General features: G+C 38.0%; 1 protein-coding gene across 1 annotated transcript in view; it reads left to right on the forward strand.

The window, feature by feature from the left end:
• The window catches only part of LOC108665467, a 35,093-nt gene extending 22,389 nt beyond the window's left edge, over window positions 1–12,704 (forward strand). The window contains exons 4-8 of the mRNA XM_018152222.2: window positions 6,922–7,051; window positions 9,281–9,389; window positions 10,180–11,237; window positions 12,038–12,175; window positions 12,363–12,704. Coding sequence (XP_018007711.1) covers window positions 6,922–7,051; window positions 9,281–9,389; window positions 10,180–11,237; window positions 12,038–12,175; window positions 12,363–12,486 — 1,559 coding nt within the window. The 3' untranslated portion in view covers window positions 12,487–12,704. The remainder of the gene's footprint in view (window positions 1–6,921; window positions 7,052–9,280; window positions 9,390–10,179; window positions 11,238–12,037; window positions 12,176–12,362) is intronic.
• The last annotated feature ends 3,818 nt before the right edge of the window (window positions 12,705–16,522 follow it).

Here is a 16,522-nt window from a genome sequence, read left to right on the forward strand (position 1 = left end):
AATTCTTATTTAATTTTCTTATTTTAAATGAACTAGAGAATATAAATAAATAGACTTATTGATAAGCAAATTCTTTTCGATGCATTAATTTCATGGCAAGGCATCATGGCAATATTCATACATAGCGATTTATAATGAATGAGCGTCGTGTTCACGATTGCACTGGAAAACTCTTTTACTGAAATGAAAAAACCCACGCACTTTACAACACTTCAAATTCTGGAATGCGAAACAATTACTGAAGACGCAAAGAATAAATGGAAAACAATATGAACAATTCAACTGAATTTAACATTTATTTAATGCTATGTGCGCCACTTTCATTTTCAGTGACGACTCATTACCTGAGTCGGCTTGATAGGAGCTGCCTCACCTTATCTTTAATTGCCTGTTTCAGACCTGCAACAACAATGGCCACCCAATGGCCGGGTCGGCTTGAATTCCTGATTTTTTCATCTGAGTATCCTTTTTTTCTATTTCTAACGTTTTTACTCTTTTCTGCGTTTCGGTTCACAAGTCGAGATGTCATGTAGGTTGGCTCGCTCGACCGCGCCTAAAGAAAGAATATCCTTATTAAAAAATAATTGTGGAACGATGGGAGGGCAAAGTTTGGCCTTTTCTGCTTTTCCATGCTGTGCTCGCGTTCACCTTCGTGAAGCACATGTCTTTCTTGCCTCAATACGAAGGCTCTCCCAAAGTTCTTTATTTTTAGCTCATTCTCTCATTTATGGAAAAAATGCACTATTATGCTCGCCATGTCCGTCTGTCCGTCCGTCTGTCTGTGCGCTCTCTGTCACTCACTGCAGTGAGTACTGAGTTATATTTTTTTTATTTATTCCCGAAATTCTGTAATTTTTGTTTATTTATTTCCGGAATTCTTTAATTTAACAGTGATTACCTTTCAACGACGGGCGAATGCATACGTCAATGAAATTTCAACGTATCTCAGTCATGATAAATTATATTGTACATTGTATATCGCGAGTGAAGATCGGAAATTTATTTACAATGAACATTCTGATCAGAATTATTTTTACTGTACAGCCACGATTGAATTGCCATTCAAACGCTTAGCAAACATTGTTCACAGTCGAAAAGTGTTCCAGATTCTAAAAAAATATGTTAAGTTGAAAATATGTTGAATAATAAATTCAAATGATGCTTGATGAATATTTTAAAGGAAAGTAAACTTCCGGTTCAAGCTTCTTGAAGCACTACCATATATAGAGACCATCGCCACGGATATATGACCTAAGTAGTTCAAATTGTGATCGCGCATGAAGAGAACTTTTTTTTGCTTTAGCATGGCGAATGAAAGACGTTAGTTTGAATGCTCGGCAAAAAAGTCTTCGGGATTTACTTTCAATTTTAGAATTGAAGATATCAAGTAACATAAGCATTTCATGTAAGTGAATTCTGTGTTCTGAACAAGATGAAATCTTGTAATATCGTTGCAGTGCTGAGCTAGTACTGGAGAAGTGCATGCAAGTAACACTACATTAATAAAGCCCACATATTAATTAACTGAGCACTCGTGTTATATGTAGGCTTACGCTACGCGGTGTTGATTCCAAATTTGCATTTTAATCATAGGATTTGCAAGGTTGTCACTATATTTCGCTGTCGGTCGTGCTCATCTTGTAGATAGGATCCAACCTGCCGAGCTATAGTTGGGCTAGCTACACAAAAATTGAGTTATCTAACGTTGATCCAGCTATAGTAACACTTCTAGAATTGTCGAAAATTTTACACACGTGATGATCCAAAGGTTACGACGCCATTTTTTAAATTCTCATTAAGTTACTTATAATTATGAAGTAGCTCTTACTTCCAAATTTTGTTTCTTCCCGCTTTGGGGATATACATATATCTGAATATCTTGATATGTCGATATTTGACGTCGCAACTCATATTTAAAGTGAATAATCATGACTAAAAAATTTCAATAGGTGGTTGAATATAAGGAAAAAAACGTAAAATTTGTAAAGCAATACTTTTTAATGAATTTTGACTGATTATTTTAACATTTTTCAAACCAGCCCTGAATATGTCAAATGATAATTCTATGAAGGCGTGTATGTTTTGTGACGAATTACATCAACCGATGCTTTATCTGCATTTAATAATATATTGCGGACTTTGAATGCACGTGTAAAGAATTTTGATTGATTAGAACTACCAAAAATCGAAAACGTAGAAAGTAGGTTATTAAATGTACATAAATTAAAATAATGGAGTTTCTTCTTACAAACTATAGTTCCGTGTACAAATACAACTTTATGGATGGTACAAACTCTTCATTTGTGATGTCAATTTTTTTTAAAGTATTGCATAGGCAAGTGAGGAAAAACATGAAATGGGGAACAACTTTTTCCAATGAACTAGCGTGCACAGGATCGATTTCTTCTACCATTAGCGGAATGTGCAGCTTCCCCGTACCCTTGAATTCCAAGAATTTATTGCAAGAAATGAAGTAAAGTATTATTATAATGCCATTGAGACATTACAAGTTAAATTTATTCATTTTCGTTCAATCAACTGGCAAACCAACCGAATTTACAGTTCGGTGCCATGCCGACCAGGTTTTGACATCAACTGCAATTTTTTTTGTAATTTTCGCCAATATATTGCTGCTTAATGGAATTTTAGTTTATTAATACAGGAATAAATTTCACCTAATTTTTCCTGTGAAGCTTAAACCTCTATAGTGAGTGGATTGCTTGATGCTACTTCGATGTTGGAGATACGTTTCGCTGAGCTACTATAATGACTGAGTTTCACGCATTTTGAAACGTCGTATTTTTCGCCATGCTACATTGTATTTTAGAACTGGTATAAATGAATGTTTTTACCTCCGCTGATGGCAATACGACGATCTCTTTGAAGGAATTATGGCGCGCCATTCCAGCCATTCAATCACGAGAACTAACGATAAATCTCAGTTATTGCACGAACACAATGTGAACGATAGTAAGCCACCATTGATCCTCGAATTATTTCAGTACTGATATTTGATGATCCTTCGCTCGCCTGATTGTCACTTGAAACGCAATACGAGACTCGGCGCGTCTTGAAAGGCCTTAGGGCTATTGGGAAATACTGATTTTTTCGCCAGATGAAATAATAAAAAAAAAGCAGAGCTTCTGGCCCATTGTGTGACCTTCATTTCTTGCGGTGACTGCATTCCTACGAAATGTCTTTTGAAAATATTTTTTTTAGTTCAGGTTTTTCTATGGACCTCTGGGAAGATGGGTATGGATAGAATATATATTTATATAAAATCGACAACCTCTCGACCATGAACGGCTGTGTGTAGAACTGCATAAAATTAATGATAGCTCGTTCGTGAAAGGTGTGTGTGTTGAGACAAACAATGAAGTGATAATTGCATTCGAATAATTCAGCTAAATTTAATAAATTAGTTTATATTGTTCTAAATAATTTTCTGACCATTATTGAAACTAATTCTCCGAATGCAATTATCGATGCCGGGTCTGCTTGTATAAACACAAATCTCATGAGACATCTCATCGATTTTTAATGAATTATATTAAAAGCCGCTCATATAGTCCTGGGGCTGTCGGTTATAGATTTCCTCTATTCAACTCATTCCTTAAGAGCAGCACGGATAAAAAATAAGTAGTCAATATTTAAGCTCGTTCTTCGTGTGTCATCAACGATCAATAATAATTGTCAGTAGAGGCACAAATTTTACGGGAGATGTCTTCTCCTATTTAATTGATGCGATACGAAACTAATTGCAGGAAAATTTTTTCGGTCGCTGATTGAAAGATCAAAAGCAATGATTGAAGACCAGGATTTTCGAGCCATAACTATTAATTGAGAATAAAACTTTTGATGCATTCTAGAATCCAAAAAAGGGAATACATTAAATTTCAATGTTACACCTTATATTGGAATAAAATTACGCGTTTCAAGGTACATTTTTGTCATGCTGAAGTCAGTGCGACCATTATATAAGATTGAAATGAGGTAACAAATCTACACTGCACTTATCTTATTCAGGTTTACTGTCGTAACATGAAAACTTCTCGACGATTTGTCAAGAAATTAAATGATTGAAGAAATAAATTTCAGACCTTCTTATTCGCTTATTGTAAATTAATACTTTGAACGTTCATCGTCGTTCAATTTCATTGATTACCTTTCGATTATCAATAATTATTTAATTATAGTTATTGATGATCTTTCTTAGCTAGAAAAAATCGCGCACAAAACTTGCAACCGAAGAATTTAAAGTAGCAATTTCATTTGGAAGGCAAAACTAACACTAGAAAATAAAAAAAAAGTATTTAGTTAATTTTTACTCACATTTTTCAGTCGATTTTTCTGAATACTTGTCGAGGTGGGGGCAGTGGGCAGCTGAAATAACAATTAGTTAAATTTTATTAAAAATTTACCTTATTAATTGACACTTCAGAAATAAATCAGCAATTGAAAGAACAGTTGCAGGAAATAATGCAATATCAGACCACAATCTGTGGCAATCTTTGATCATATATAATTATTCGTCCTTGAAATTTAATTGATTGGCACATTAAGTGCAAACTGCAGCGCAGACACAGCGCACAAAATGCACGTTGGAGTGATGAGCTGTCAGTGCAGGCACGCATCAGTCCGCTGTTAGACAAGCATGGTGGGATAGGTTCTCTGTACTAAAAAGAAATAAGAACTGCAGTTATTGCTGCTCGATGCCAGTGATTAGCCAATACAGGAAACGCTAAGAGAGATTTCTGAGAAGCAGTTGTCTGCTAGATTCAAATGCCAGTTTGATGCATGTAATTTGCCAGTGCTGCAAGCACGGTTAGATATATTTTTAGCGATGCAGCTGGCGTCGCATTGATAATAAGCATTCTAAGATTAGATCGCATGAATAAATCAAACCTAAGCTTTCATTTTGCTGAACCAAACCATTGCGAATTGGTACAACTACTAACGATGGTCGCAAAACGTCTGCGAAGTTTTGAATGCAATCTATTGTTTATGTTAATATATATCAGAAAAAAATAAATAATAATAACCATGAATAACGTCTGCGACGTTTTGAATGTAATCTATTGTTTATGTTAATATATATCAGAAAAAAAATAAATCTCATTCATTGAAGCCGAAGCTCTCGTCAGTGATCGACTATCCTTTTTCACTTCGCGAATTTAATTAGGAAGATTTTCTCCGAGACCGTGAACTTGTGTGTGGTCGTCGCCCAGCAACAGCGAACTTTTTAGTCATCCTCCTCGTAGCTCTACTTAAAAGCCCTTTGTGTTCCTTCCTGAGTGTAGGAACACGTAGCGGCTCCGCTGAAAATTATAAGCGTCACACCTTTGGCCGCTTGATGGCCGATGGGGGGCCGTTTCTGTCCCGGCCAAAATTTCTGGAAAGTACCTTCCATGAGATGAAACCATCGCCTGTTTGGGTTTTGTTCTTGAAATGAATCATTGTCTAACAAATGAAAGGGTAATGAGGCAGGGCCGTGTGGTCATGAAGCATAAATAAACGAATGGATGGAACGGCCGGCACTAAGCTTATGAGTATAGAACCTAGGCGGCCGCCATACATGTTCGGGTCATAGAGTTCTCGCGAGGTTCGTTGCTCGTCTGCGCTCATTAACTATTAGCAAGATTACCAAGCATCGCACTTCCTGGTTGCAGCTCTGGTTTCTCATCAAATTGTAACCAACATCGGTAATTTTGTTGTTGGTTTAAAATTCAGACTCTGCTTCTATTGCTTCAGAAAATTTACTTCTCTGTATACAACTTTCCTTTTTAGCGCATTTTCTCATTTATGGAAAAAATGCACTAATGTGCTCGCCATGTCCGTCTGTCTGTCTGTCCATCCGTCTGTCCGTCCGTCCTTGACCTCAAGTTTTCGTCGACGAGAAAATGCGCTCTCTGTCACTCACTGCAGTGATTACTGAGTTATATTTTTTTATATTTAATATAAACAATTGACAAACCTCCAGTTAAAAAATACGTGAAGGACACATGAATAAACTGCAAAGCAGTGATCAACATTGCGAATAAAGTGCATCTGTCTGTTGCGCATAAAACTGAATGGGCGATATTATCAATTTATTAATGATATACTCGTGCAATTTGATTTGCAACTCATGAACTTCTTCAAGGAAAGATCCATTTATAGTTAAAAATTTTTCAACAGCTCGTCATTTTTACTTGCTATTCAATTCGCATCCAATCGAGTCCGGTCTAATTTATCCTATTTCACTCACCTATCTATTAATCGGGCAGTAAAAACATGGGATGATTTATTTATAACCTGTTGCAGCGCAGCCCATCTTTGTATTTATATCAAAACTTATGGAGATGAGTGGGACTTTTTCCAAATAGCGATGCATTTTTCGCCCTCGTGTGCGTCATCCTGACCCAGTTTGGCTCGGCAAAAGGGTGTATCTGAACTTCTTGTAGAAACTGTGTCTCCATTAAGACACTATGACCTAATCATTTTTCTCGGTGAACAAGAGGATCAACTACAATCATTAAACCAGTAATCTTTAGTGTCCTGCAACCGATGCGAATTTGTACATAATATAAGTACAATAATATGCGATTAACACATTATTTAAAACCAAAATAATTCTTCATGTCCGTTAGTAGTGAAAGCAATTAAGTTGTTCCGTGCTCCAAAGATATTCTCATAGTTCACACGACTCGTTTACTTGTTTCCAGGGAGTTCCTAATTAAATTGATATTCTACTTGACTAAATTTTGTTTACAAAAAGATATTTAATCAGCTTCAGCCGCCCGATTTGACACAATATTAAGATTTTTACTTATACATTTTAATTTTTTCTCGTGCTGAATATTGCAGAATATTAAAGTATTTCAAAGTTTCAAAAAGAGTTTCAAAGTAGACCTAAAATATTTATTTTCCTTGTCTGCGCAGCGCGGTTGGTGCGTCTGGCATCCGAGAACGTGCGCTTCGTGATGGCGAACGCTCAGTGCGCCACACCCGTGCGCCGCTGCGTCGACCTCTCCGCCAACCAGACGACCAGCGGCAAAACTTACTGGCCCAGGTGCGTCTTTTGCCTGCAGGCTGGCCCAGGTGCGTCTTTGTCTGCAGGCTGGCCCAGGTGCGTCTTTTGCCTGCAGGCTGGCCAGGTGCGTCTTTGTCTGCAGGCTGGCCCAGGTGCGTCTTTTGCCTGCAGGCTGGCCCAGGTGCGTCGTTTGTCTGCAGGCTGGCCCAGGTGCGTCTTTGTCTGCAGGCCCAGGTGCGTCTTTGTACGTCTTTGCCTGCAGGCTGGCCCAGGTGCGTCTTTGTCTGCAGGCTGGCCCAGGTACGTCTTTGCCTGCAGGCTGGCCCAGGTGCGTCTTATGTCTGCAGGCTGCCCAGGTGCGTCTTTTGTCTGCAGGCTGCCCAGGTGCGTCTTTTCCCTGCAGGCACAGGTGCGTCTTTTGCCTGCAGGCTGGCCCAGGTGCGTCTTTGTCTGCAGGCTGGCCCAGGTACGTCTTTGCCTGCAGGCTGGCCCAGGTGCGTCTTTTGTCTGCAGGCTGCCCAGATGCGTCTTTTGTCTGCAGGCTGCCCAGGTGCGTCTTTTCCCTGCAGGCACAGGTGCGTATTTTGCCTGCAGGTTGCCCAGGTGCGTCTTTGCCTGCAGGCTGGCCCAGGAGCGTCTTTGCCTGCAGGCTGGCCCAGGTGCGTCTTTGCCTTCAGGCTGGCCCAGGTGCGTCTTTTGCCTGCAGGCTGGCCCAGGTGCGTCTTTTGTCTGCAGGCAGCCCAGGTGCGTCTTTTGCCTGCAGGCTGGCACCGGTGCGTCTTTTGCCTGCAGGCTGTCTCTTATACACATCTAGATGTGTATAAGAGACAGCCTGCAGGCTGAGCCCAGGTGCGTCTTTTGCCTGCAGGCTGGCCCAGGTGCGTCTTTTGTCTGCAGGCTGCCCAGGTGCGTTTTTGCCTGCAGGCTGGCCCAGGTGCGTCTTTGCCTTCAGGCTGGCCCAGGTGCGTCTTTTGCCTGCAGGCTGCCCAGGTGCGTCTTTGCCTGCAGGCTGGCCCAGGTGTGTCTTTGCCTGCAGGCTGCCCAGGTACGTCTTTGCCTGCAGGCTGGCCCAGGTGCGTCTTTTGTCTGCCCAGGTGCGTCTTTGCCTGCAGGCTGGCCCAGGTGTGTCTTTGCCTGCAGGCTGCCCAGGTGCGTCTTTGCCTGCAGGCGGGCCCAGGTGCGTCTTTGCCTGCAGGCTGGCCCAGGTGCGTCTTTTGCCTTCAGATAGGCCCGAATTGTCATGTGTCTTCAACCTAAGTCTTAGTCTTCAGAGGCTCTAAGGGTTATGTTTGTCATTGACCAACATCGGTGACTATAACATTTAATTTTTGCAACAAAATCAGCTGAATGTTTTAAATGAAATTACGGTGAAGTTTTTGGGTAGAAAAGTAGAAATAGATCAATAATTACTAACAAAATAACCTATACACGAACCTAAATAACCTATATCTAAAATATGAAATCAGTTATTTACACGATCTGTTCACATCATTATTTACATACCTACATCGGATCCTATTCTCACACATACCTCCGCTCAGGCTTTCCACAGCACAATAACCATTTCACCCTAACATTCCGCACCTTTCCTCCGGTTCACTCTAAACTAAAATGACAATTTAATATTTCGACAAATAAACAATATTACCTTAAATTTACTATCCCTTACAATGTTTCACACTTAGGACAGAATGAGAATCGTATTTGTCTTCGATGATTTGTAAGGAGTACAAAATTATAATTTGTAAAACCTTTACGTATCGTTTTTATGCAATCAATGTCATTTCGTTTTTCTTTCCACATTCGATTGGGGGAAGGAAGGATGAATGAACTGTCACATTATACTTGGTGTATTTCTAAAGCAAACGTAACTGAGACATAAATAACCTAAATAAAAAAACATAACGCTCAATAATTTGCCCTGCCAAGCAGAACCTAACATAACCTGAAACAGCCAAGGAGCATTAAACAAATCCTAACACAGATTAGCACTGCTCCACATAAACCAAAGGTGCTTTGTCTAACGTTGAAACCACGTTTAAGATGTTTAAACAACGTTTACGACGTTGAGACAACTTTTACGACGTCGAAACAACGTTTACGACGTTGAAAAAACTTTGATTACTAGTTGATTTTATTAGAAACAACGTCGAATCAATGTTATTTCATCGTCATATGCCTAGTGGGACACAACTCTACTGCATCTGATTAAAAATATAATTAAAAGTATATTTTAATTAAATTAATTAAATATATTCTGCTGCGCAGATGTGCGATCGTGTACCGCTGTGGAGAGGATGCTGGATGTTGCTACTCCCCTGAACACGTCTGCTCTGTTAAAGAATCTCACGACATCGACCTCCACTTCTTCTACATGGTAAGTCAGTGATTACTTGAATGGCGGGGCTACTGCTTATACCTCGGTAACTTTGTTTTCTTTTGAGCTGTCATTTATTTCTTCGAAGTTGTGAAGTTATACTTATCGATCTGCTATAATTGGGCGTCAACTTATGCTTCCAGGTTAAGTTAAACTTTATACGGTCTGATTTCCTACATTTGCTAGCTTAAATAAGATGGGATCTTTTTCTGCTTCTATTTCTAAGGGTGGAATCCCCTTATAAAATTTTCAAGATTATATTCTATTCAAAAACAATAGTCTATTAATTTTAGAAAATCTGCGGCTCATTTATCAAACGCGAATGGGCCAGGTTTGTCCATTTTTTTTTAAGAATTTAGCACAGAAACGATATTAGGATCCTTCAGAATTTACTTCTCAATCAAGTTTAAGTATTCGATCAATCTCAAAATTCGATCTTCAGTTCAGAGATTTTAAAACAAGAGTACTTAATTGTGTGGAAATGGCTTTACTGGAAACTTTGAAATAACTCACTTCTATGTTATTACGTATTGTCAAGCTAAGTTCTTAAATTCCCTGTTTTTTCGCAGCAATTGAAACGATCAATCCTTGAATCAATGAGAAATAAAATTTAAACATTTGATACATAGTTATCCATTCAAATTTCTTCATGTATAGACTAGGAATAGTAAATAAACAAGAAATTTTTTTATTAAATCGCGTTACACGCAGATTTTAAACGCTTCAATAACATTATGTGATTTGAAATATATACCTTTTCAAATACGTAAAAACTCATCCTATTTTCCAGACGTTCGGTACTGAAAAAACAGGCGTTGACAAACTCACTTTTGAGAACCACACGTCATGTGAATGCCGCCCTCGATTTGCCTTCGTAAATGGGTATGAATATCCTTTGCACACCGAGTCTCGCATCAACATACGACCACCTCATATGAACCAAGAGCAGCAAACTTCTGCTCCCTTCATGGGAAACCATTTTACCCAACAGCACCAAAGACCTGCTCATCACTCGGGTGATACTCTCTACCAGCCTTTAGCATCCTCTCATCAAACGCGTAATCGCTTGACACCAGTACATCACTCCGGGACTCATCACAGCACTCTGGAAGAAGATATACGGTTCACAAACTTTTCCTTGCCAGTTTCAACCTCCTCAGATCTGCCGTCAACGAATTATTATTCACCCAGCACCTTGGATGGTACTTACACAAGTCCAGTTACTCAAGATATGCTATACAACCTCGTTAGTGGCGAAACAAACCTACATTCTAGACTTTCAAGTACCGCGGCAGACGAGAATTTCTTACAGACCAGTTCCACTGGTCGCTCGGTCTCGTCAACGGCAATGCAGAGCGGTACTACCAGATCTTCGACGGCAGCAACGACTTCGCGGACCAATGCCATGAGACCATCAAACGCGGTGACAGCTGCGTATACCAGCGTAATAGGCTCCCCAGTATCAGAAACCATCAGCACTGAACGCTCCTACAGACAATATAACGATGCTATCATAGGCAATAGTTTGCAATTAGATGACGATCTGAGCCAAGTAGAAAGCGCACCTTCGATCGGTGAGTTCCGGAGACACCCCGTAGTGCCGGCGCTTGTTGAAAACGTGCTTGAGAAGGACGAACCTCAAGTTAGAATCGTTGAGCAGCCTGAAATGTCGCAAGAGTCTCAGAGATGGACGAATGAGCAACAAGGAAGGACGCGCCAACAAATCAAGCTCTCACAACCTGCAGACTTGCTCGCTCAGACCTACTTGAAAAACGCGCCTCTCACAGCAAAAGATAGAAACGAAAGAACTACTGCAGCTGTTCAAAAAGACCTTGCAGCTAAAAAAGAGTAAGTAGATGTTCAAAACAAAGTAAAGTCATATAAAGGCATAACGAAATAAATAATTACAGAAGGAAAGCTCTGCCTCTCCATTTTATTTCAAATTTCGTTTGTACTATCAATTCAATGGTTTGATAGTCATGATCAAATGCAGACAATAATTTGAGGTTAGCAAACCAACTCTTTTATTTTCCGCCTCGAATTCGTGTCCTTTATTCACAACTTTTTTCGATTCATTGTTGAACTAACACCTGGTCGACTACCGCCGAATTTGTCTGAAGCTTCTAAGAGATTTCATAGACACCGTTGTCTGATCTGCTTATCTGAATAGAGACAACTTACAACTAATTCATACACGACGCATTCCAATGTGTCATGCATTATTCATCCATTAACGAGTACTTTTTTATACATATTGAAAGATCTTTTGTCATTCTTCGTCCCTACTTTCACAAATTACATCGACAGTTCTCACACATTCATCTTTAATTTTTCACGAATTCTTCGGAGAGTAATTTTGCTTCGTCATTGCAACTCTTCGCCAGTAGTATAATATTTCATGTTTTCAACCTCTGATGTAAGAGATGTTGACCTGATGCTCAAGAATTAATGTCTTCTATTAACTCCGTTATCCTACAATTGTTTTGCAAAGTTGATATTTAACTGACAATATATTTGGAGACGAGTGTGTTGGACGTCCAAGTCTTGAATAATTCCAAGTAGTGAATGATCAAGAAGTTTTGGAAGACATTATCTTTGATGTTGTTTCAGTCATGCGCACAGAACTGCATTCTGCCTCTTGTGTTCAGGTGCCGGTGCCCCGAACTCTTCGTGACGAAAGCAAATCCACTGCAGGCAGGCGCCTGCGAGTGTGTGTGTGATGCCGACCGTGGCAACTGCCGGCGTCTCATGAAGGGACAGCGTTACTTCAAACCTAAAGATGAGAGGTGAGTGTTGTCTGTGTCATTAACGAAACGTGACAAACGTTACGCCAGACTTTAAAATATATCTATTTTGGTTCAAAATATATCTATATCTAGTTTGCTATTTTTGATACGGAAGTTTAATTTTCAACTATTTATTTATATACCATAACGTCTGTATAAAATTTCATGCCGTTTCTTTTTGCATCAGATGCATCATGTCAGGAGAATGTGGACTGCCGGCATGCAAGTTCGGCAACTTCATCACGGAGTACAAGAGATGTCCGCGCAAGCGGGAGATGAAAAAGCGCCGCAACCGAACCTCCGGAACTTGAACACGAAAATTTCTGCTGTGCAGATAAGGACACGGTTAACTGTTATTAAAGCGAAGGCGAAAAAATTGAATTTATTTTCGGTTCTTTTGGCGACAAAATTATTCAAGAAGTTACATCTTATACAACTTTTATCGTGTAGGTATGTTTTTGTGAATACTTCGAGGAAACTATCGAAAAAATATAACTCAATACTCACTGCAGTGAGTGACAGAGAGCGCATTTTCTCGTCGACGAAAACGCGGTCACTGACGGACGGACGGACAGACAGACGGACGGACATGACGAGCACAACAGCGCCTTTTTTCCATAAATGAGAAAATGCGCTAAAAAGAGATGAATGCTGTATTGTAATGATCTTAACCCATTATAATGCAATTTTTCAGTCTAAAGCATACAAATGGTAATAATTCTAGTATAATCCGCTGAGTTAGCTACTAATCATATTTAAAATTTGGAACAGGGCGACATAATTGACCTGGTGCTTTAATTGATATAGACTCGTGGCTATTAATGATCCTAGAACAATAAACCCAACGAAACACTGTATAAATTCATAGATTAATTTTACTATAATGTCGACTGGAATGCTGTATAAAAACGTCTCAAATAAAACACTGTATAAATTTCTTATAACAGTCGTTATGCAAAACAAAGGCTTACACTCGATAAATAATCACACAATTTTTGTGTGAAAATGACGCACGATAGCCCGTCATTAATTCGACTAGCAGTGAATGTGTTAACTTCAAACAAACTCGACAAGTGAAAGAAAAACATTTTGTTGATTTATTTAATGTTTGACAATAATACAGTACAAAGTGCTTTGAAAATCCATCCTTCTTATATTGGGCAATATAAAAGGGATTTACTGTTGAATAAATTTATTCCAATTAATGCAAGTGACGTGGCAGGGAACCTATAAATTTCGGAGCATTTTTCAAAATTATTAAATTTTAAAGAATGGACGATGTGCGAAATTGTGCATTAGGTTTTGTGCAACTGAGTGTGAAAAGTTGCTCAATGTATTTCTTCATTTACCAATGATTGGATAATGATATTAGAAACTAAGTCGTTAATTGTAACTTAGTGATTGTAAACATTATCGTCAGGAATTATTTATTTAACTTTAAGCCGCATCGTGTGGCAAAACTAATTATATGTTTGAAATCTTACCAAATCGAATATTCGAAGCGAATTTGCTCTTAGTTTGCCTTCAGTTGTTACGCCTTAGTTTGCTTTTAGTTTTATCTTGTTACATCTGCTGTACACTATTTTCTGCAACATTATTTACGAAATTGTAGATAGTTGCCGAGGATGTAAGCATCTACAGTATATTCCTTAACAAAAAAGTTTGCTTCTCCATCTTACATAAAATTCCAGGACTTTCAGCCATATAAGGCCCGGTAAAAAAGGAGTTTCTTTCTTAAAAGTTTTTCATATACCGAAGAATATTTATTTTACAAACTAGAATGCATTGAGCGGCAGCACATGTATTTCACAATTTCGAAAAACTCTGTTTTTTTACCAGCCGTTCGCTTCGTGAGAGACTTGTCCACAGTTGTTTGTTATAATCATGCACTACAGGAATGCATGTATAATAGAAATGAATACGCTGCTTTTAATATACTACCTGTAAACCCTGCAAAGGACTAAAAAATTTCCTTGTTGAGAAATGCCCCGTCTTTTTATGGTAGATTACAGATTCAAATCTATAGATCAAATCTTTCTGTAACCTAACCCTTAAACGGAAAAAAACGAAAATTCTTTTCGGTTAAGTTTAATTAGTATCATCTAAATCTAAATTCCTTTTACTTCCCTTAAAAAATATCCCTTTCTGCTCACTCTTTAAAAACTTGAATAAAGGTGTAACTCGGCACATTTTTGTATATAAAATCTTCACGTAAATTCATTTGAATGCATTTATCTTTTATATTCTTATAAAAGGTCGAGACTTATACATTTCATTTGATTTTATGTTCGAGGCGCATCACCATGTTCGATGTTTATGTTCTTCATAATTTTACTTTAATCTATTTCATTATGTAAATTTAAAGAATCTGCTAATTGTTTTGATCATAAATCGACCAATTAATCAAGCGTGGAGAAAATTACAAGAAAATTTTCCATTTCATCATAGAAAGCGCCTTCGTTTCCAACTTTCTTGAAAACATTCACAAAATGAAATTGTGAAATATCTGAAAAATTTATTATGTAGATTTTATGTAAAGTTTCTCTACCTATGCCCTCTAACGATATTAGTTTTGGTAATGAGATTCTTTTATGTGTGAAAGCATAACTATGACTAATATCATGATAGGTAAGTTAGCAAAGGCCACCTTTATCGTGTTTGAATATGTAATCGACCATTAATGTGCGATATAGAGCGAAACCACCAAATAACTTACGATTATAGACTAGAACCCGTATACCTCGAGTAGGATTATTAGAAGATCGCTTCTATATATTTATACCTCACGCATTTCTAACAAGTGCCTCTGATCGTCGTCCTGTATTTATTGTAGCCGAACAATTGTAAATAAATAACTATTTCTCTCGTGTGTGCTTTTCTTTTTAATCATTATTTAACATATCTGACAGCGCGTTATTTTTATGATACAATAAGGCACATTAGTCGCGTATTAGATGGTCAGGAACGAATGGAGGACAACAAATCAATAACGTTGCGGTGACGAGAGTAAGATTTAATTATTGAAATTTATTTTTATTTAGTGATGTTACTCTTGGAACTTAAGCTGCGTGAATTTCGTAGAGTTTTCTCAGAATTTTATTCAATTTGCTCTACGATTGATCATCCTTTGACTAGCAGTTAATTTTTCTACAAATAAAATTTTGTTTAGGATGTCAGTGGATTGTACCAAATATTATTCATCTGAGCAGCGACAGCGCACTGCAGTTTCACGTTGGGTTGCTCACATGACACTATAGCGAATCCCTTAATATTCGCTTAGAACATTTGTTCATATATCTATTATTTATCAACTTAATATTACACATTTTGGACGATGCAAGTAAATGAAATATTTAGAGACAATTTATTTACCGGAATTTCCGGGTATTAGATTCAAATTATTGACTTTAAATGAATTCGCTTTCTTCCTGACACACATGCAAACTATATATAACCGGAGTTGTTATGAAAAAGGTGTCATAAATCCAAATTCACTGACTATTAGCTGAGCTAAATGAATCTTCAATTTAAACAGGTTTTCTAATACGACAGCTTCAGCATTTGCATGCACCCCCTCCCCGACCCCAGACGCGGGCCAGCACCTTCCATGAAATATGAAATACGTCGAGCCGGCAAACTGGTTTGTTGTATGGAATAATTTTGCATTTTAATCTGGTCTAAAACTCACACCAATAGAAGCCAAATTCATTGAGCTGTATTTTCCTTAAAAGGGGTTTAACCCAAAAGCAAAAACTTCGAAATCTTCTTCCTTTTCGAGATATTTGCATTTAAAGTTTTCAGTCAGCAGGGTTCTCAAGCTCCAGCGCACAAGCTGCGCGTAAAAAACTGGACGTTGGGTGAACGTATCATCTCAGATGTATCTAAAAAGTTTTATTAAATTTAATCATTGATTGGAAATATTTAAATTTAAACGTGAACTATTAATTAAGTAAACCATTTTCCAAGCTAAAATTTCGTAACAGTATGGAAGATTGAGTAAAGAAATGACTTCAGCCGCTTGAATGCGCACTTCTCTATTCTTTTACCGATATCAAGGAACCACATTTGATTTGAGATTTCCAATTTTACTGCATATCTCTTAGGCATACGAATAATCTTTCTGCCCAGCTCTAAATTTACTATATTTTTATAATAAAAAAAATTCATTTAATTATTTATTTATATCGTGAGATTGCTCAATTTTGTAAATTTCTATCTGAAGTAATTCAAATATGTGATAGAACGATGCCCATACGGAAGCTATCATTTTCATTTGTGTTACACTTCAGATCTAATTTTGTCGGAGACAGAAATTTTTTGATTAAGATCTGCGAATATATCCACAGG

Source organism: Hyalella azteca, unplaced genomic scaffold, assembly GCF_000764305.2.
Source record: "Hyalella azteca isolate HAZT.00-mixed unplaced genomic scaffold, Hazt_2.0.2 contig4447, whole genome shotgun sequence".
Classification (NCBI taxonomy): Eukaryota; Metazoa; Arthropoda; class Malacostraca; order Amphipoda; family Hyalellidae; genus Hyalella; species Hyalella azteca.